This window comes from Bacillus rossius, chromosome 1, assembly GCF_032445375.1.
Source record: "Bacillus rossius redtenbacheri isolate Brsri chromosome 1, Brsri_v3, whole genome shotgun sequence".
NCBI lineage: Eukaryota > Metazoa > Arthropoda > Insecta > Phasmatodea > Bacillidae > Bacillus > Bacillus rossius.
Window position 1 is genome coordinate 345,258,289 of NC_086330.1, and position 21,389 is coordinate 345,279,677.

At 32.4% G+C, this 21,389-nt stretch overlaps 1 protein-coding gene across 19 annotated transcripts in view; it reads left to right on the plus strand.

The window, feature by feature from the left end:
- LOC134528164 (paired amphipathic helix protein Sin3b) overlaps positions 1-21,389 on the plus strand; it is a 101,861-nt gene that overhangs the window by 74,755 nt on the left and 5,717 nt on the right. For 5 of the 19 annotated variants that reach the window (XM_063361521.1, XM_063361520.1, XM_063361525.1 and 2 more), the window contains exons 17-21: positions 2,396-2,574; positions 2,956-3,138; positions 4,518-4,676; positions 15,118-15,350; positions 18,396-18,567. In XM_063361521.1, coding sequence (XP_063217591.1) covers positions 2,396-2,574; positions 2,956-3,138; positions 4,518-4,676; positions 15,118-15,350; positions 18,396-18,567 — 926 coding nt within the window. Of the gene's footprint in view, positions 1-2,395; positions 2,575-2,955; positions 3,139-4,517; positions 4,677-12,478; positions 15,351-18,395; positions 18,568-21,389 lie in introns of those variants that run through there. The other 14 variants (XM_063361526.1, XM_063361530.1, XM_063361531.1 and 11 more) reach the window with 11 other exon arrangements.

The following is a 21,389-nucleotide window of genomic DNA, read 5'->3' on the forward strand; positions in this document are numbered from 1 at the left end:
CCCTACACCTTTTTTTTTAAAATAAAATACATTTTTTTTCTTGTATACACTATTATTAATTTATATTTATTAAAAAAAATTGATACTATTCTTAATTCAAATTTATTTTCTATTTTTATTTTGGTTTTCTATATAAAGCGTGTTTTTTAGTTTTTTTAAACATTTATTTTCTATTTTTTAGTTTGGTTTATTTATAATTTAAAGTGATACTTCTTTATCGACGTATGAAAGAAATTTTATAACAATGTAAAAAAACTTGATAGTTATTACATCAATTTACTATTAAAGTAGATTTTGAATAGATATTGGCTGCAGTTAAAATAAAATCGATAAATATTGTTTTACCTCAGAAGTGTCTCTAGATGTGGCTCAATTTTTTATTTATTACATGACTTTACTATTAAAGGGAATTTGAGTAGATATTGGCTTCTAAAATATATATCCAACTTAGCGTGTTGAAGAACTACAGTACTCAATAATTTCAATATCCTGCTATGAAAATCAATATATTCGAGAAGTCATTGATGTTTATTCTGTCAGCATATCTGATGGGTGACCATCCTTTGTTTGCAAATGTCTCACAAAAATTTTTCACCAATTTGTTCCAGTCCGATTCCACTGTAAGTTTCATTTGCATGCAATTGTGCCAAACTACACTGGAGTATTCTAAGAAATGTTTTAAAATTTATATTTTCTTTTTGTCTTCTTTGATTAGGAAACGTTCACATTCTTTGTTGAAATCTTTAATCCACTGGTAAGCATTTGAGTTTCTACCCGTGAATTTCACAATCATGAAATCTTTTGCAATTATCCCCAAATTTTGAGTTTCAGATATAGTTTTTTTTTCTTCAAGAAATTTTTTAACAGTTTTTCCAATTTTTTATTTGTTCCACTAGGTATAGATTCAGCACTTTTTGTTTTTTCCTCAATTTCTTCCAGGTAAAAATCCTTAAACTGTAAGTTTTGCTCTCTATCCAAATATGTTTTTGATATATCATCTGTCAAACTTATCCATATTTTCCGTGTTTGATGTCTTTTATTTAATGATTTACTGACCTTGGCATAGTTTGGAGTATTTGTAACTGCTTGGTGTAGATTTGCAGGTTGGTGTTCGAGTGGAATTTCAAAAATCTGCCCATCAGGTGTAGCTATTGAGGTTATGCATATGGTGTTTGATTTCCCATCTGCTGTTGGTTTCACAGCAAAATCATACCTCAATTTTTCCATGTTTCGTGAAATATTTGCATAAATGTTGTTTTATAATAATGTTTCCCTCTTGGTTAATTGGTAAAATGAAACAAAGACGTGATTGTGTTTCTCTATTTAACGAAACAACATTTAAAGCCCTTATTTCAGGTTTTTTTTATTTTTCTCCATATTTTACAAATATAGATAATATTCTCTTCAAGAAAGTATATTGTTCACAATAATCATAACCCACTTTTGCCAGGTTTAATTTTTTAATTTACTTTTTTTACTCCAATATTTTTCCTTGGATCCTGAATCTTTTGAATACTGGAGATTCATTGGGATTCTAGGATTCGACTGGCTCATTCCTAGTTGAAAGTGAATAGTGTGAAGTTCATTTATAATGTGTATTATTACTATAGCTTTGTTTTGAAATTGTAAACAACTTAGTGTCACGTGCCATGGTAAACCATATGACCATGAACCAAACGTTTGGTAATGTGAAATGCAAAAATTAAGTTCATTTTGATATCTCTCCCCTGTAAACTTTAAAATATTATGAATGTAAATAAAGTTTTTAATGTGATTTTACATAAACAGTGTATTACTGTGCCCTCATTAAAACTATTTTTAAAGCAACATACTAAATTCCTGTAAACTTTATGTCTTCGTGCATGTTCTGTGATGTTTTTTTTACTACATTAGAAATATATTGGAAAGGCAGTTGGCAGCACTGAATTTTCCAAACGTGCAACAGAAAACTTTCTGTTCCTAAACGTAGACAAACATTTTGAAAGTAGTTGTGTTTCTTTATTAGAATTGTTTCCAATAAAAATATTAAATTGATTAAATGTTAACATGCAATTATGCAGTCTAAAAGTGAATTGTGCAAGAAAATCTCACCATAAAAAGTGGACATTTTGAGATGCTTCAGAATTTACATCTGTTACTCATGAACCTGAAACTTAATGTTCAATTTAAAGCAACTGTGGTGAACTGGAAGATTGGATGTATTTATTGTTTCACCATGTGAGGAGATTTAAGTTCTTGTTTATTTAAAAACAAAAGGATCTCTTGACATTTTATTTAGTGTAGTGTACATTTGCTTTTTTTTTTATTATTTATTTAAAAAATGAGGTTCTACTGTAAAAGGTTTTGTGTTGTGGGCCATTGAGTAGTAGTGAATGAATAGTGTTGACAATGCTAGTTGTTCCAGGTGGAATCAAAGTGGAGGACTATTACCTGACGTTTCTAGATATGGTGAAGAATGTATTGGACGGGAACATGGAAAACAATACGTATGAAGACACGCTCAGAGAGATGTTTGGCATTCATGCGTACATTGCCTTCACACTGGACAAGGTGGTGTCCTACGCTGTAAGACAGGTCAGTAGAAGCCATTTTTATACTTGTCATATTCTTTCAACGTTCCATTTTAAAATGTGGCTGCGGTACCTTCTGTGGCGTAGGTTTTGTATGGGATGTTCGGTACCTTCTGTGGCGTAGGTTTTGTATGGGATGTTTTCCTGCCTTATAATTCTTTTGATTTGACCTTAGTATAAAAGTTAATGTCATGAAACCCTTTTAATTAGAAATTTTTTTTTGTTTGTTTAAAATTTTTTTATGATTTTGTAATGTCTGAATCTCAATCCTTTTGCTGCTGGTCATTCATTATTAAATTGTTAAAAACGGCCAGATATTTTGCATGTTGGTAATTTGTGTAGTGAGCACGAATCTAGTAGATGCAATGTGTGTCTTGTTGTGCAGTTGCAGCATCTGGTCTGCGACGAGCTGTGCCAGATGTGCACGGACATGTTCCACCAGGAACAGAGGCACGGCGGCACTGGTGGGCCGTGCGGCATGGCCCACTTGAGGGCAGCCACGGAGTTGGCCTACCAGCGCCGAGCTGAGCACAGCCTGGCCGAGGAGAACTGCTTCAAGATATGCTTGGTGAGTGCCACCTGGGTGTAGGTGTTTCACCTTCTTTGAAACTCTCACCCAGTTTCAGAAGTTGCTTAATTCTGACACATCCATCTTTTAAACTATGAAACTCTACCGAGGGAGCAAGGTGACAAGAGTATATTTTGCTGGAATCTGGTTTAGAGTCCCAGTCTGATCATTCTGGTTTTGGTTTTCCACGGTGTCCATAAATCAAATGCTTCATAAACTTTAGGTCATCGTGCTAATGATATCTTTAATTCAACAAATCACTTATTTCACTACTGACGCACAAAAAAGTAGAGAGAGAATTCGCATTGACAGTTGAAATTTCACTTTTTTTTTTTACTTTTTAATTTATTTAACTTTAGCAGTAGCAGTCGAGATGATGGGTTGGTTAAATCCTCTGGTGTCAACTAAAACAGAAAACTTTCAAAAAGTAAACCAATAGTTGCACACACAAGTAGCTTTCTTGCTGCGTTACCAATGTATCTACCAAAAAAAAAAAAAATTTTAACATTCATACATATGTGATGAAATTTGCTCTAAATTTGTTAATTTATATTGCTGATCTAAAAAAAACAGTTGTTTCCACTGACGACAGCTCAAGTCAAAGATTGAGATAATATGCTACAGTGAAAGATTTTCTTTCATACAACTTTTGAGTCCTTGACACAATTTTCAATAGGGCCTACCTGATGCTGCTCTGGACCAAACACAAATGTGCGGGTGAGCTGGGCGATAATTTATATCACACTTTGTTCGTGGTGATATTGCGAACCTACACTATAATACATGTTTTTAATAATGGCTTTTTAAAAATTATACTTTTCAAATTATTGATTCCATTAGTAGTCAAATGGGTCTGCCAAATTTCAAATATATCATCTTGGAACTGGAATTTCATTTTCCAGACCTTCGAAGAATTAAGAAACTTCTTAGATATTCCTAACTTAGTCCAAATAATAAACCTTTTGGTGAGTAGATAACAGTCAAAAGGAGACAATAAATTTGCCTATAAGTAAGATGGTTTAAGACAGCATTTAAATTGAAAGTTTGGAGAAACATAACAAATTCATTCCGATAACTTAGTGTTATACAGCAGATATGAAAATATTTGTACAACGTTGAACCTTTTGTCAGTGTTATTGAAACTTTGAAATAAACTGATAAGCCAGATTTTAGACATATTTTTTTGATGAATTTTTGTTTATTTTAATAATTTTTAATTTACGTATGTATATATTTTCTACTAGCCAATTGAAAATACTTAGGTTCATGTAGTTTTAACCAACTTATACAATTTGTGTTTGTTATGTGAATTGTGGTAATATTTTGGAAAAGTTTTTTATTGTGAAATAAATGGGTTATTTCATTTTCCCCCTTTTCAGTACAAAATAGACTGCAAGTTGACCATAGAGCTGTTGGATACGGAGATAGACGAAACATCTCCACCCTGTGAGGCTGGCAAGTGGTCCTATGTGGATAGATTTGCAAGCAATGGTGTTGATGGAGGAGGAGATACAATGACTCTGAGCGGAGATGAAGTGGTGAGTGCATTTTCCTTTGTTCAACTATTGAGTCTTTGGACTTTCTCATGCTTAATCCAATGTAAAAATATTCTGTAATTGATAAACAACACAATGCCTTCTTTACTGTATTCATCTGCATATGATTTAATTCCATTATACTTATCACTTTCAAATGGCTTTGGATTTTATTTGTAGGGGTTGGAAAATTTTGTATAATTTTTCCCTAAACTAGCATCTATTTAATAAATTAGTACATTGTGAAATTATCATTTTTAATGCAACTTGTTTGTAAACTTAATACAGCGAAGTCGTGCTTATCTGAACTAATTGTCACCAAAACAGCATGTAGTAAAATACATTTTTTTTAAGCATTTTGTTTACCACTTAAAATAGGCCAACAACATTTTTACAGGCGCAAAATCACTTAAGTGTGTTGATAGTTAGGTCAATAAATCAAGAATAATTTTTTAAATAAAAAACATTTTAGTTTTTACTAAATACCATGTTTTATCGCACAAGCGTCACATCGTTATTTTAGGGCGTCAAAATTTGTAGAGAGAAAAGAAACTTCTCGCATAAACATCGCATGATGTTTTCAGTCCGGCTGTTAGATTCCAAGCACTTCGTGTAGGTAGTTTTCCCGTACAAAACAATGTATTTTAAAGTAGAAATGTAATATTCATTTAGATATTACCACATATTTAATTAATAGAAATATGAAGCTGTCGGAAGTGTAAATTTTCTTTTAAAGAATTTTCAAACGTTATAACTTATCTGTTGGTCTTAGTCGCCATTGTGTACCGCTTATAAAAATGTAGCCAGCGCTTATGTTGATTCCCATATAGAGCACGTGCATGAAATTGAATATCGATATAAATAGCTCGCCAATTGCATGCAATGCGTGCGCTCTTGTCTAATGTCGAGTTAACTACATTTGATAGCCTGCACTCATTTCGTGGTAAGTGTGCTACGATAGTTCTGCGTTAGTTTCGGCTTATGTTCAGGTCACGGTTGTCGTGTTTCTATTTAAAGTTGAACAAAATAGTTTTTTTTTTTTTTTTTAATGACTTAATAATTTAAATTGTTAAGCGTGCTTTTGTATACACTACTTTTCAAACAAACATTTTTTCTATAAATTGGTGTTTTTATGAATAACTTTACCTTAAAAAATGCTTTTTTTCGTATAAAAGTTACACACCTACTTTTCAAACTTGATTTTAGTATAAAATGTGCTATAATTATGCGAGAAAACATAATACTTTTCACCCTAAACTCGCTTGGATTGGCTGAAATTTTGTATTATTGGGGATTAGATTAGCAGGACTGCACTGTGTTCATGTGTACAAATAACCAAAATAACCCTCTATTGTAGTTTTGAATATTTTGAAGTTATTTCAGATACATGTAACTTGGCTACATAGATGTATGGCAGTACAGGATAGCCACATTCTGGAAAGTCAGGGAAGTAGAAATTGGCAAGGGAAAGTCAGAGAATTTACTTTAAACCTTATCACGCAGACACTGAACATAAATATTTTTTCTTTCAGATGGTGTTTAGTGCAGTCATACACACTATAAAAAGGCATAGGCAAGGTTCTGTTTGAAGTAGTAGCTATAGGGATGTTGGAGACTGGATTGTGGTTATTTCTTTCAGAAAATAGCAAAGTAGGGAAATTATTTTATAAAATTTGTCAGGGAAAGTTGTAACATTGGTCATGGAAAATTTTAGAAAACTTGGAGAAAATTTTTCAACAGATTTGTGTGGACACCCTGCAAATTCACAAAAAATGCTGGTCATGAAAACTAGCATAGAGATCAATTACCAGAAAATCACATGGTTCAGTTCAAACATTTTGAAGAGTGCCAAGTACCTTTAACTGTGGTCTCTGCTGTGGTTTACTTCACACTAGTGCTAAAGCAAAATGCAATAAAGTGCAGCCTTAAAATAGAAAAAAAAATTTGAAAACTTGAAAAAATATGTATCAGTTACGTGGCATTTTATTTAAAAAAATTTACAAATGAATCACATTTTAAACTAATTTAGCTGAAAATAAAAGTATTTATAAAGAACACTTGCTAAAATAACTTCTTAAAGTAAATTAGCAAAAAAATAACATCTATAGCAAAATGCAATTTTTTCCGGCCTGTATTAATTTGGCACTTAAGAAACTTAAACTCAACATTTTTGATTGTGCAGTTATACTTTAACTATATACATTCTTAAATTAATTCAATTTTTTTACAGTGCATTGTAGGAATTAATATTAAAGAATAACTACTTTGTGGTTTGAAGGATTGGCAATATAAAAGCATACAGTCAGCTCTTAGATTTTACAAACTTTAATGATTCTTTATAAAAAGGTTTTTTAAACAGGTTGTTGGAATTTTGGCTGTTATTTGATTTGTGACAGGAAGGCAGTTGGCTTGTAGCCCTAAACCCTCTCCTCCCTCTCCCATTTGACAAGTAGGACATGCATATAGTGACCACTGAAAGATCAAAATTTAATATTTAAAATTAAGAACTCAACTTAAAATTATGTGGTGCATATCTCATGTCAAGTTATCTTATGCACCATTATCCAGCACTACTGTTTATTCCACTGCTCTGTGGAGACTAATTTTTTGACATAGATGTGTGAAAATAATTTCAATCGTGTGTAAATGTAGACTTTAGAGTCTGCAGCTTGTTGCTGTTTAAATTAAAATTTTGTGAGTGGCTAAACTATCCAGGTTTACCTTTATATCTAAACAGACATTTAAAAATGTATGCATACAGTAAATCTCTTTTAAGATGTTCCCAAGAGATTTGTTTTCCCAGCTGAGATGTCTAACTACTGTAGTTGGTTCCGTCAATTTTCCAGAAGCACAATGTTAAATTTTCTCAGGTTTTGAGTTAAAGGTTTCTCCAGTACAACAATGTGTTATGTATGGAATAAATATGTACTAATAAAATTCAATTCTACTTTGTTAAAAATCATTTTACTAGCAAAAGTGAATACATTGCAAATGAACATAATGGATACTTTTTTTTTCCTTGGCATACAAAGAAAAATTGGTGTGTATAATAAACAAGAAAGTAACTTTTAACATTTATTTTGAGTACTGTGCAGTGTGTTACTATCTTTGAGCACTGAACTGCCCAAGGTCGTCGGCTGGTATAAGATCCAGCAATATGCTGCTGCTGACATGTTCTCAAAATTGCCATGGGGACACCAGGTATTGCATGTTATCAGTTGTGTGATCCTCAACATTTTTACATGTACACGCCCATTCCATTAGAGGTGGGCAGACCATCCTCCAACATTCTTTTCAAAGTAGCGTAATAACACTTGCCCTCCCTCACCTGTCCACTTTCTATCTCTCTCTTTCCTATGTGTGCCAATCACAGTGCTGAATCAGTTTTCCACCCCCTTATCAAACCTCTCCCCTTTTCCTAAAAGTTCTGGTAGTATATTCCCATGAATGTCATGTGAAAATCTTGATTAAACAATGGCTATACTATCAAGTGACCCCGAAAAATGATGAAAATCTGCTGTTTTTACAGTTTGACAACCAAATTTTAACATTTTTGTGGAAACTCAAAGTTTGGCTTGAAATACAGCTGTATCTATGAGCTGGTCAATGAATTTATGAAAAAGTCACGCAGTAATCATAGATTTATATCACAGAAAACAAATTACAAAGAAAAAGTATCTTGATATCTAAAATGCATTTTTTTCTACTACAACGCCAATTGATATTATTTATGAATGCTTCAAATGCAATAGTTTTGTCTTTGCCCATGCTCTGTGTACTATACTGTGTACAGTTCTACATCTTGTAGCTGTTCACGTTCCCCTCATGTCTGCTGTCTATTTGATCCCTACTCCACTACTCCCACTCTTCTTAGCTCGTATGTCACAGGACAAGGTCATGGAACTGAAATAATGTGCTAACACTACAGTAGTTAATCCTTTCTTTTTTGTACAAGAAGCCATTGAAAGTGAACTTTGCATTATTCTTTCCTAATGTAAATTCTGTGCTGTGTTAAGGTTTGTTCTGGTGACAAGAAGTCTTGAATGTACTGTTGTTATTTGGTATCATTTTTCTCACAAGAGATGTCTATTAAATAAGTATGAAACTGTTATTTTTTCACTAGAGAAATTTTAACACTGACATAATGCTTAAAATTAACTTTTTGAGTTCGTGAGTTTGGGGTGGCACAATTATTAAATAATAAAGTAATAATAAAAAACCTTCAAATTGACCCTTTTTCCAAGATGAGTTAAAAGTTGTAAAATAAGGAGCTGACTACATTGTAAATGTTAAGGGTTTTATGTGATACCCTTTTTCAACCAAGCAAAATAATATGTGAGTTGTTAGTAACAGTTTAAATAAAGTATAAGATTTGTATTTCTTACCTCTAGGAGTTATTCGTGACAAAAGCATAGCATATACTATTATATATTTATGTATCATAAAAGTGGAAAATTATAAGAGCTATATTTATGTGGGGTTATTTTTAATCCTATTTTTTCTGGTCATATTTTAAGAGTTCTTAGTTGATTAATGGAGGGGGGGGGGGGGGTTATGATAAGCCAGTGTTAAAAATTTGGTGATGGCTAGGATATGTACTGCAGTAAAATAAAAAACTTAGTACACAAGAAAGCCTGAAACTGAAAAGGACCGACATCATTAATGTAAGATCTGGAAATAAGGCTACCATGAATAAAAGCTAAGCTCAAATAATGTGTGCTGTAGTTCTGTGTTCAAAGCATTTAGGAAACAGTATTTTCAGTTAGGCAATATTGTGAATAATAACTCACTTTAAAACATCATTTTTAATGTTAAAAATATTTTAGATTTTAATATTTGTTATATAAATTTAAAAACATGTTTACTTAAGCATTAAAAAGATTTTCATGAACGTTGAATATAGTATCTCATAGGCAAAAGTTCACAACCCATTTTCTATTTGTCCTCCATTCTTCTGCAGCATAGGTTTGATTCTTGATTAGGTTTAAAGAAATGATAGTATAATTTTACAGTTGATATATTTTTCATTTAATTAGGCATACAGAAAAATTCAAATGACAGTGTTCATATTAGGTTTTTGATTTAAATTTAATATTTGTGCTAGTATAATTACTGTTATTGTAGGGCTCTATTTAAAGTTAATTAGGGGTGTGCGAATAGTGGAGTTTAGTAGTTGAATATATTCTGAATTGAATGCCAATTGTTTCAAAGTCAAATAGATGTCTTTTGTGTGTGTGTGTGTGTGTGTGTGTACTACCATACAGAATACAACTGAATAAAAAAACATTCCCAGATAAAGTTTCGGAAGCAAGGCTTAATTCATTTATACAGCAATATTTGCTGTTCTTGAAACTTAATATGAAAGAATCTAGACAACACGGTGTCTGAATGTTTTTCTTGACTGTGGTTTAAGAAATTCTTCAGTTCTAATCAGCTAAACAAATATACAAAGTTTAAAAATAATGGTAAACCAATTTTCTCAGTTGTTTTTTATATCAAGTTATACCTCACTGCCTCAGAGCAAACTTGTGTTTGGTTATTGTGAACTGAAATAAAATAGGTTACCTGTTATAGTTTTCAGAACATAAGTGGCATGTTTTAACATTTTGCCATTGGCTTGTGCTGGTAAAAGTAAAAGATTCCACTTTTATTGTGAGTTATTAGGTTTGTCACATTTCAAACTCTTAAAACTTGACTCTCCACCTTTTTGCCCAGTATTCATTTATGGTAATGAACTTCAATAAACTTAATTTTCAAAATATAAATCTGATTTACATTTTTAATGAACACATCAGAGGTTAGGCCTACGCAGCACCCAAGGACAATGGCTGACTACATGTATAGGTAAAAATTAGGTCCGAATCTATATTCCATGGTGGGTTTTCGTAGAATTTTTTTTTGTAGTCAACGTAACAACTAAAGAATCTGTTCATTTAATATCATATTTTTTTACGTAGTAACAAACCACATGCAGTTTGTCATAAAGAAACATGAAAGATTAAAGGCTTTATTATTGTATATGTTTTTGTTTCATTTTGTTACCAAAATACCGAATGGTTAAACAAAAAATACCTAGTGCGAAAACTGGAAATAAATTTCATTGTAACCTGAAACGGCGGTGACAAACAAAACTCTGTTATTGACTGCGATAATCAAAAGAAACACAGAAAAGGTTGTATAAAATTAAATGTTTTTCAATATTGATAACATTTTACAAATGATAGCTCATAAATAAAATACTGAAGGTCTTGGCATTCCTGCTAACGTTCTGTTTAATTTGGAAATTGTAGGTTTATTTATTTACTGCCATTAAGCTACAGCGGCATGTTCATGTAATCAAGACGGTTGATTTTAACTTCGCCCATAATAAACTATTTAAACATGCCTTGCAGTACACATTAATATGAATATATAGATAGATTAGATACAACATTCAAATTTGGTGTAATACGTATTCACAATTTTTATTGTAAATATTCGACCTCCGAACACGAATAGTATATTAATTGTTATTCACAACTATGAGTGTTTATGAATATTCACACCCCTTACGTTAATGGAAAATTACAGTAATATGATAAAAAAAAATATTAAATACTGCTTTAATAACTAGGGATGTGTCGAATCGATTCTTTGATACTAAGTTTCCATTGATTCTCGTTTGGATAGGAATTGTCAATCCTTTCCGCAAGAATTGCAGTCTTAAATGTATTTGTTATTTGTTTTTGTGTGAATCCGGTGTTTTTCGCACGTAGCATACTCAGAAAATAAAATCTTCGTAAAAATTCACAGCAATCTGTAAGGTTTTCGCAGGTATTTAAAAGTTTTGAATGGTTTGTTTTTATATTACACAAAGATTTTTTGATAGTATACAACCACAATTCCTATATTTTTATGCATCAATGGACTAACCAAAGTTAGTTTTGTGTTTTTGCTAGGACATCATAACCTCACTTAACTATTATTATTTTGCTTCATAATTACAACATTAATGTAATTTTTCACACATGAACATAATTTCTTTTATGTCTACAAGCATGTTTAATTCAAGAAGTCAAAGGCTGTTGTCCAACCATGTTATCAATGTTAATTTTTTTTCAGTCTTTTGTGTAATAAAATCAATTGCAATAAATATCATTTTAATACTTAAACATATACATTTTTTTGCCATAAATAAATCGGTTAAAAATGAATTTACATTTGTTAAGTATTTAACTGAACGCTAGTTAAATTGTTCGCGGGGAACATGCTGCCCTTGTGTAAACAAATTTTATTTCATGCAATTTGTTCTTTTTTCTTGTTAGTGTTTCATTTGCCATTGACTACAACAGCTTGCATGTTTATTAAATCAATAGTAAATTTTAGTCAAAGAAAATGGAAGTCACATCATGATCACTTGGGGTTTCAATCTAAATATAGACATTCTTGATCAGAGATTGCAGTGAGTTATCGTTATGTATTTTACGCATATTTTATGGTGAACAGTGGTAGCTCAACAAACGCCAAAATAATTTATCATTTGCAGACAAAAAAATTTTATTTCATTATTAGTTGATGGTATGGTGGGAATCTTTTCTAAAAATTGGTCATCTGCACATTCCTATTAATAACCTAACCAGATGGACCAAGGTATATTTTATTAATTAAAGTTACCTCAGGTGTATTTCACATTGTAGAGTATTATCTGAGACACAAAATACTTAGCAATTGGTCTTTTTATTATGAATCTTAAATATTTTTTGTAGTTTGTCTCATAGATTTTTTTCTTTTCCATTGAAGTTTGAGCGGTATCGAATGTATTTCAGCATTAGGAGATATTTCGTGACTGATTTGGGCCCGCTGCAGGTACTGTTTGCCCACGCCCATGTGAGTGGTCACGTTTCAGTCGACACACACATCTTACAAGCAGCTGTTTCAGATGACCGTTTGCCAAGGTAAAACTTATCAACTAAAGCTCATAGCATTGTGCGGGGGGGAGGGGGGAGGAGTTAGCATGGAGACACTAATAAAAATCTGGCCAAATACAAAGAAAAAAATTTCTTTACATACATAAATTACATTCTCTGTTTAATAATACAAAACTTAAATGTTACTGAATAGTAGAAATTGTTAATAGTGAAAATAATTTTACAATTCATAACCTAAATGAGCACTATTGTTATGCTACGTATCCTACATATCCTAACGAGTACGTAGGCATAAGTGAGCAATATTTATCTGGCGTAAACTGGACCTATACAATACGTAAACTGATTCCATGCATAGCTTAATAAACGTTGTACAGTGCAGTTTTCCAAGTCAACTTTCTCATGTGTAAGAAATAATTCATACATAAATAACAAAAGTACCAACAGCAGCCAACTATGCGAGAATAAATTATTTCTGGTATTAATTTTGTCATGAATTTGTATTTTAGCAACATTTAATATCAGTTTAACATAAAAGTGCTTTCTTGGTGTCTCATTCTAATTAAGTTAAATGCAGATGTATCATGTGCCATTTTTATAGTCAGTCATGGCAATATGCAGTAGCTTTATGTTGGCTTTTTTGGACTAATTGTATTATTACATCTGGACTATCATTTTAATTAGAACATACCAGTCTGGTAGAATATTCATGTTTTATTTACATACATGAAATTTTCTTTTGAATTGGACACATTCTGGTCAGGTACAGTATATCTATTTTATGTTAATAATTATTTGGATCTCCTTGCAACCAGAACGCCCTAAATGTTAAAGAGAATGTAACGAAAATCTTCTAAACAGTAAAACCATAGCAATATGGGGGAAAATGTACAATAAAAATGCATATTCATATTAATATGCATTTATATTTTTACAGTCTATGTGTAAAAGTAGAGGAAAAATTTAACTACAGTAATTACTGTAAACTCACAAAAAATGTTAATAATTTGAACACACAAAAATATTACTACTGTTTGATACATCTGTGACAAAAAATAGACTGCTTACATATCTAACACAACACATAATATGGTCCACTTTGGATAGACATTAAAAGTAATGCATAAACCAATATTGGCATCTCAGGATAGCAGTAACTTGTTATATGTGCATTAATTGATGATATTTTGAGACTTTAAAGAAAACAAACAAATTAAATAAAGTTCCAGAGTTAAAATGTCCATAAAAATTTAGTACATGTGACAGGAACAGATAATTATAACAAGTGTATTACTTGTGTAATGAGCTGATTGTCGCTACTATGTAATGAAAAAGGATAATTTATTAAAATTTTGATTAATGTGGTAGTGTAGCAAGGATTTCATTTCACAAAAATTTCCTATCCAGGAACTATAAAACAGCTATGAATTTTTGTTTGCTGCATGCTCGTTGTAAATGCATGTGTACCATTGTAATACCTATTTTTCATACATTTTGATAATTTTAGGAAGTTTCAGTTTCTCTTGTTTGTAACGTGAAAATTCTTTGGTGTGTATACCTTTGCTGCAGAACTTCAAAATGTAATTACACTTGCCACTGCTATTCATAGTTAGGTGGGCAGCATATTTTTAAGGCGGTCTTTAAAGTAATCTGGTTGAGAGATGTGTGTTGAAGAAATTTTATATGTATTAATATAGAATATACTATGCTTTTGTCACAATATACCAGCTTAGTTTTACTGCATGGGTAATTGTTTACTGTAATGCATTATACTCCTTGCTTTATCATTCATTCATTCATTAAAAATAAAATCATACCTTATTCAAAATTTCGTGTTTAACTAAATTGAAATATTTTACTTGAGGATTGGCCATGTATTGCTGGATTTAATTCATTGCTATACAGCTTAAATTCCCTAGTAGGGGTGTTCGAAGTTTCATTCCAGTAAAAAAAAATTTAACTTGGCCTCATCTGATCAAATTATATATTTTTTGTTTCATATAATAATCAGATTTAATCTGTTCCCAAACTTCTATAGTCCTGTTGTAATGCTTCAAAAATTACTTCAGTTACTTGTACAGTGTAAAAACATAAGTCTAAATCATAGACTATTATGACCAAATGGAATAACTACACCTTGGTATGGAAAGGTTATACCTGATGTTTCACCATGCCTTCTTTAAGTTAATTGTCCTTAAAGATGGCTGCAACAAGGCATCCCTAAACATTTGTGCCAAATGTTACGGGGTGTGGTCTCAACATCTAAGAAGAAAAGTTGCTGTGTAAAAACACTTTAAATGTTTGTAGTTTTTAATTTATTTTCCCCCATTATTACAATTTATATTTCAACTTTGAAAATTTGAGAATTAAATACTCAACTTCATATTAGGTGCTCTAAAAATTGAATTTCGAACACCTCTATTTCTAGTAATTGCATGTAAAGCTTTGTTTGGCTAGGTTGGCTTCTAGCCTATATAAACATTTTTCCAGAACCATTTTTGAGAAACACGCCACCGCAATATATTTTCCCTGAACAGAAGGAGGCCACTGATGTGTTTTTGAACCAGTTTGAGCCTTACATGAGCAACCGACGCCGCGGAAAGCCAGTGTTCCTTCCACGCAACGTCCGGCGATGGAGACGCCAGATCTTGAGCAAGCTGGACAAGAGCAGCAAGGATCAGGTGGCCAGTTTGAAGAAGAGGGTGAAAAGAGAGAAGAGTAGCGAGGAGGAGGGTGGTGAAGCATGTGCGAGCCCAAAGAGGAAGAACAGGTTAGACCTATATATATTTGATAATGATTGTTTGGTGTACATTTCTTTTGGCTGATTTTTTCTTTGTTCAATTTTGTTAGTAAATTGTGTTGTAAAGCATTTATTATGAAGGCAATTTTTTTTTTATCTTACCTACATGAAATGTACCTCATAATTTCCTCCATTTTGAATTCAACTCTAGGTTACGCTGCAAGTTGTTTCAATCTACTCTAGGTGCTGTCTGTGTAGTGTACTAGTACTAACGCCTGTAGATCAATAATAAAACATCTTTGAGACCATGATAACCATATTTATACACTGTATACAGTCAAAGCCTGCCCTCCTGTTATTGCAATTGCCCTTCACTTCTTCTTGCCTACGATCATTAGTAGTTAGTAGGGACTGGAAAATTTGATGATTGTATGTAAATTATTTGCAAACTTTTGCAAAGTTAGTCCAAATTCATGAAAAATACTTGTTAACATTTATCATAATTTATTTCAATGCAAATATTTATTTTATAACAGATATCAGCTAATTTGTTAGCTTTATTTGTACATCAAAACATTATGCTAGTCATAAAAAAAGGGGGCCAAATTACAACAAATCTACACTATCGACTAAGATCCATGGCATCTACAAACTTATTTTAGTGCTAGTGTAAAAAATTTTCCAATGAAGCAATTGTTTGCTCTTCAGTGGTGTGTGCTACACTCTCTGGTAATAGTTTCGACAAACACTGCTGTTTGTAATTTTGATATTTTTACAAATTGTACATATGTAAGTTTTATGTAGGTGAAAAGATCTTACAGAATATACTTCTGCAGCAAATTGTTGTCAGCAATGAAGATAGTCAAAGTAAAAATTAGCTCTTGGTTCTTTTTAGGAGAGGGTTATTGAAGTTATTTAAATGTATCATATATTTAACCCATCTTTTAAGCCGACTCCATCATTCTACCATTATGCTGGAGTGTGCTAAAGGTGGGGACAGAAAGTCTGAACAGGTGTGTATGGCTACTGCTAACATTAGTTTTGGCCAAAGGTAGATCAGTCAGATACAAAACAAGATAGCATGAATTTACACATTCATCAATGTGCCTTTGAACTAGTGTTGGGTCTTTTCCTAAAATATACACATTCTGATATTTACAAATGCATTTAGAAATTACCTGATTAATAGGGTATCCTCAGATTGATGGGGTATTGGCCAATTGGTGGAGTAACGACATATTAGAATGGTATGGCAGATAAAAATAGAATTACTCGATCAGTCGGACAAAAATCGTTACTAAAGTATTCAGAAATTAATTTTGATGCCCCTATTGAAAATAAAAACAAAATCCACATTTCAAGATTGTGCTTTAGGGGAAGAATAGACTATCATCGATTCCAAAACCATTCCTTCATCATTGATGGAATCTGCTGATTCTTGGATTAGCATTGTCCCAATTTGATCTAAAAAGTTGTCTAATTTCATCGCAGAAATCTCTGAAAAGTAACAAATTCCAGTATTGGTCTCAATCTTTCACAATAATAAGTTGGGTTTCTGCCATTTGCTGGCTTTAGTTCTTGCTTGCTAATGTGAAACTTTTTTCTTTTTACCATACTGCATGCATACTTGATTTAGATTTAGATTGTTTCGACTTACTGTATGTTGAAGATAGTCTTGTAAACAATGCTTTCTTTGTTACACAGGATTCTGGCCTACTGTGGCATAATGGGATGCCAATAGGCCTGTGCAAATATTAAGAATTTTTGAATAAAAATAATAAACTATTCGGATTTTATTCAACCTTGAAAACTTACCTTTTAAAATAACGAATATTTGACATAGCAAAACTCTTGAGTTTGTAGTATACAAACATTCACTTTAGAGGTTTGTCATTTTTCCAATAGAAAAAAAGTGACATTTTTAACTTGCAACAACCCTTAAGGGGGTGGGGTGGGGTTCACTCATATCTCGCCAAACAGTAACGGAAAAATCGCGTGAATGATTCAGAACACTGAATTTTTGTAATTTCAAACTTGAACACTTTTTTATTTGTTTTTCATTTCATCACAAGCACTATAAGTGGGAAAAAATAATTAAGCGTCAACAATCTTGGCCTGCAACACCACAAAACATGTACACTCTAATGCAATGGCCATTAAAAGAAGTAATGGCCATAGTTTCAACAGTGTTTAAATCAATAGTCACAATCAATCTAATACCATGTGATACAACATCAGCTTGCTGTATGTATGTATGTATGACAAAACAGACACTGCGATTCGTAAAAAAAAACTTCAATAATTGTTTCAGATTCCAGATGAAATTAGCAGAAAATGTGTTTATAATCTTGTTAAACCAAAATACAGTTTACCTGACCTCGTTAACAATGAAATTGCTTGAATAACAAAGTTTTAAAATGTAAATATGAGCTCATTAATTACAAAATTGGGAATACTGCATTTAAAAAAAAATCATTGTTTTTCGTAAAGTGGATTGCATTGAATTTCACTGTATTTTGCTGTTCGCAAAAATTTTCGGGATCAACAAGTAGAGTAGCAGGTTCTGGAAATAAAGCGAATAGGAACAAATGAAAGGTTGGTTATGTTAGGGTAGTTTAGCTGCATAAATAACACAATTTTTTATTTCATAATTTAAATATTTTAACAAACTTTTTATTTATAATTAATGTACTTGACATAATCTAACCAACCTTTCACTATATTATTATTTGTCCTATTTCCCAGAAGTCACTACACTATACATTTACTTTTTATTTCCCATGTATTTGTTATATGATGTGGGAAAAAAAATTCTTTGATCTTATTCCCATTCTTACTATTTAAATTAAATATTTGTATTCAAGAATAATTTGTTGTTATTATTCGTATTTGATTCAAACTAAAAAAAAACTTATATTTGCACAGGCCTAGTTGCCATGTATTTAGGTATTGATCAATGTGGGAATGAAAGTATATTTTATATGTGTATTTTCGCCAAATTTTTTTCATGTCATTGTGTAGGCAATGTGTTTTAAGTAGAAAATTTCCATCCTTGATTAGTTTGTTTGTGTGTAGTAGCTCAGACGAGGAGAAGAGCCCAGTGACAGAAAGGCCAAAGCAAGCTTACGCTGATGGTGCACCTGATGAAATGCAGTGCCGTTTCAACCTCAACTCTTACCGCATGGTGTACGTTGTTGATAAGGAAAATTTCTTGTACCAACGGCATGCTCTGGTAAAAGCGAGGGAGGTAAGTTGTACCATATGTCAATTTTTATTTTTAATATCATTTGTTAATTATTTTATGGACTCAGTAAAATGTTGTAATGTTTACTGTCACTTATCATGTTTTTATATCAACAGATTGTTCTAGTCTTAAATTTGTATACCAAATCAAATTTTGGGTGGAACCTTGTTTTTATCCATATCATAGTCTCTAAAATATTTAATAACTTTTTTCTCTATTGTATAAAGTGAATGTTAGTATTGGTGTTGTAGAGTTTTTAATAGTTTACTAACTCACAGCACTGCGTGGCAGGCTTGGATTTATACTGCCAGATCTTGTGGTTATTTTTATGGCCTTAACCTTTAGTGTATTATCAGGGTGGCCACAGACCGGGAAAACGGGAAAAGTCAGGGATTTTATAAATGGTCAGGGAAAATCGGGAAAAGTCAGGGAATCGCCTGAGAGGTCAGGGAAAATTTTCTCTTCTACCGTGCATGATTAACTTTGAATATGCCATGTTATGTTAGAATGTGTACCGTAAACCAGTTCTTACGTGCTGTTCTCGTTCGACAGTACGAAAACAATGGCTTGCGTGCAACATGAATAACTATCGTAGATCTATTTTTACATGCTAAATATCGCACACCTGTACCATAACAATTTGATGTGTATGGTTTTTATGCTCGCGGTGTTGCCAACAAATGTAATGCGTACCGGTAAACCAGTTCTTACATGCTGTTCTCGTTCGACAGTACGAAAACAATGGCTTGCGTGCAACATGAATAACTATCGTAGATCTCTTTTTACGTGCTAAATATCGCACACCAGTACCATAATAATTTGTATGTTTTTTCTGCTCTCGGTTTTGCCAACAAATGTACTTGTTTTTGAGCACGTTCTAAGAAATCTATAAAATCAAATGGCTACTTTTTTTGGCAGCATATTTTCAGTTCTTATTTTCGCTTATATCATGCATATTATTTCGTAGGGATTTTTCTAAAATAAAATGTTTAATAATTGACGTGTTAAATCATTGCAATGAAAATCAAAAGGAAATGAAAAGCCGGTGGTTGGGTTAATTTAAACATTATTTCTTTCGGTTTCGGCTGGGATCGCCATATTGGCTTATTTGCCTTTATGTACACTTGTAAAGTACCTATTGCTTGTATTGCGGAAATTATTACGACGGAGTTGTAGGGGTAGTGTTCGTTAGACGCAGTGTTTGAAGTGATTATTACTGCAGTGAGCTACTTCTTAGGAATCGTAAATGGGGATTATGAAACGTCTAACATGGTTGGCTAGATGTTCAGAGAGTTAGCTAACCTATTTTTATACAGACGTGACAGACGTTCGATTTATTTGTTTACACGTGAAAATATTGCGTAAAATTTTGTGTTTCAGTATTTAAAGCGTGACGAAATTTTCATAGTTTAGAAATGACAATTTAAGGAAAGTTCGTTAACAGTTTAATGGTAAGTTACGCATAATTTGAGACCCTGAAACATGGTATTTCCAAGAAAGACTTCAAATTTCAAAGTTGATTGGCTTCAAGATGAGAGATTTTGTTTGTTGTTGGAACGACCTAAAACCGGAAGTAATCATGATCGTTGTTCGCTGTGTCAAAAAACATTCTCCCTCAGCAACATGGAAAAACGTGCACTCACAAGTCACATGAATGGTGAAAAACACAGGCAAGCAGAAGAATATTCCAATCGTAGCAGTTGTAACTTGGGTATGTACTTTTCTTGTAAGCCAAAGCCTTCTACTAGTGCCAGTGGTAATTCTGATTCACAGTCATCCTCCATGTTGTATACTACTACTATTGTTTCTGATGGTACTGTTCTTGGTGACGAGTCGGGGGTTTTCAGTAAAATGCAACCCGAGAAATATTGTGAACAGTCAGTTGTGGAATCTACAGCTCTTTGCAAAATGCCACTGTCTGGGATAAACACGTTTGTTTTAAATGAGGAGGTGACTAGGGCTGAAGTTTTGTGGTGCATGCAAACAGTTTTATCACATAAGTCTTTGCGTTGTGCAGCAAGTGATGTGACTGTGATGCAAATGATGTTCCCAGACTCATCAGTTGCCAAAAAATACTGCAACTTCGAAGAACAAAAATTGGGTACATTATATTACATGGCATAGCCCCTTATTTCCATAATGAATTAGTGAAAGAGATATTCCAGTGTACTGAAATAGTTGTGGGGTTTGATGAATCAGTAAATAAGACTTCCGAGCTTGGACAAATGGATATAGTGGTGAGATTTTGGAGAGAACAGAGCTGCCAGGTTTCAACTAGGTACTTCAACTCAGCATTTTTGAATCATGCCACAGCTGAAGATCTGCTGAAAGCATTCACTGAGACACTGTCAGAAATAGATTTGTGCAAAATTCTGTAAATATCTATGGATGGTCCCAGTGTCAACCTAAAGTTTCACCGTGATCTTTGTGCTTCTTTGTCAGGCCTAAATATTTGCATTGCTTGGTTATAACAATTTTTACTTTTCAAATGTTTAATAGTTTTAGATACTGCATGTTCTTATTAATTTTTTATTGTTTTTATTACTGTTGAAATTTTTATGCCAAAGAATCGTAACAAAACTGCTAACAACAGATATCCTATATTTTTCGTTTTAAAATATATTTATAAAATCGCAATCACGGTTGTGTAAATTAAAAAAAATGTCAGGGAATTTTTTTGCACAGTCAGGGAAAACCTGGAAAAGTCAGGGAATTTCATTTCTACATTTCTGTGGCCACCCTGATTATAGATTAAACAGGAGCATGTCGAAATACAGACCCACATGTGATTATTAACGCTTTTTTCAATATATGAGTTGTCTTTG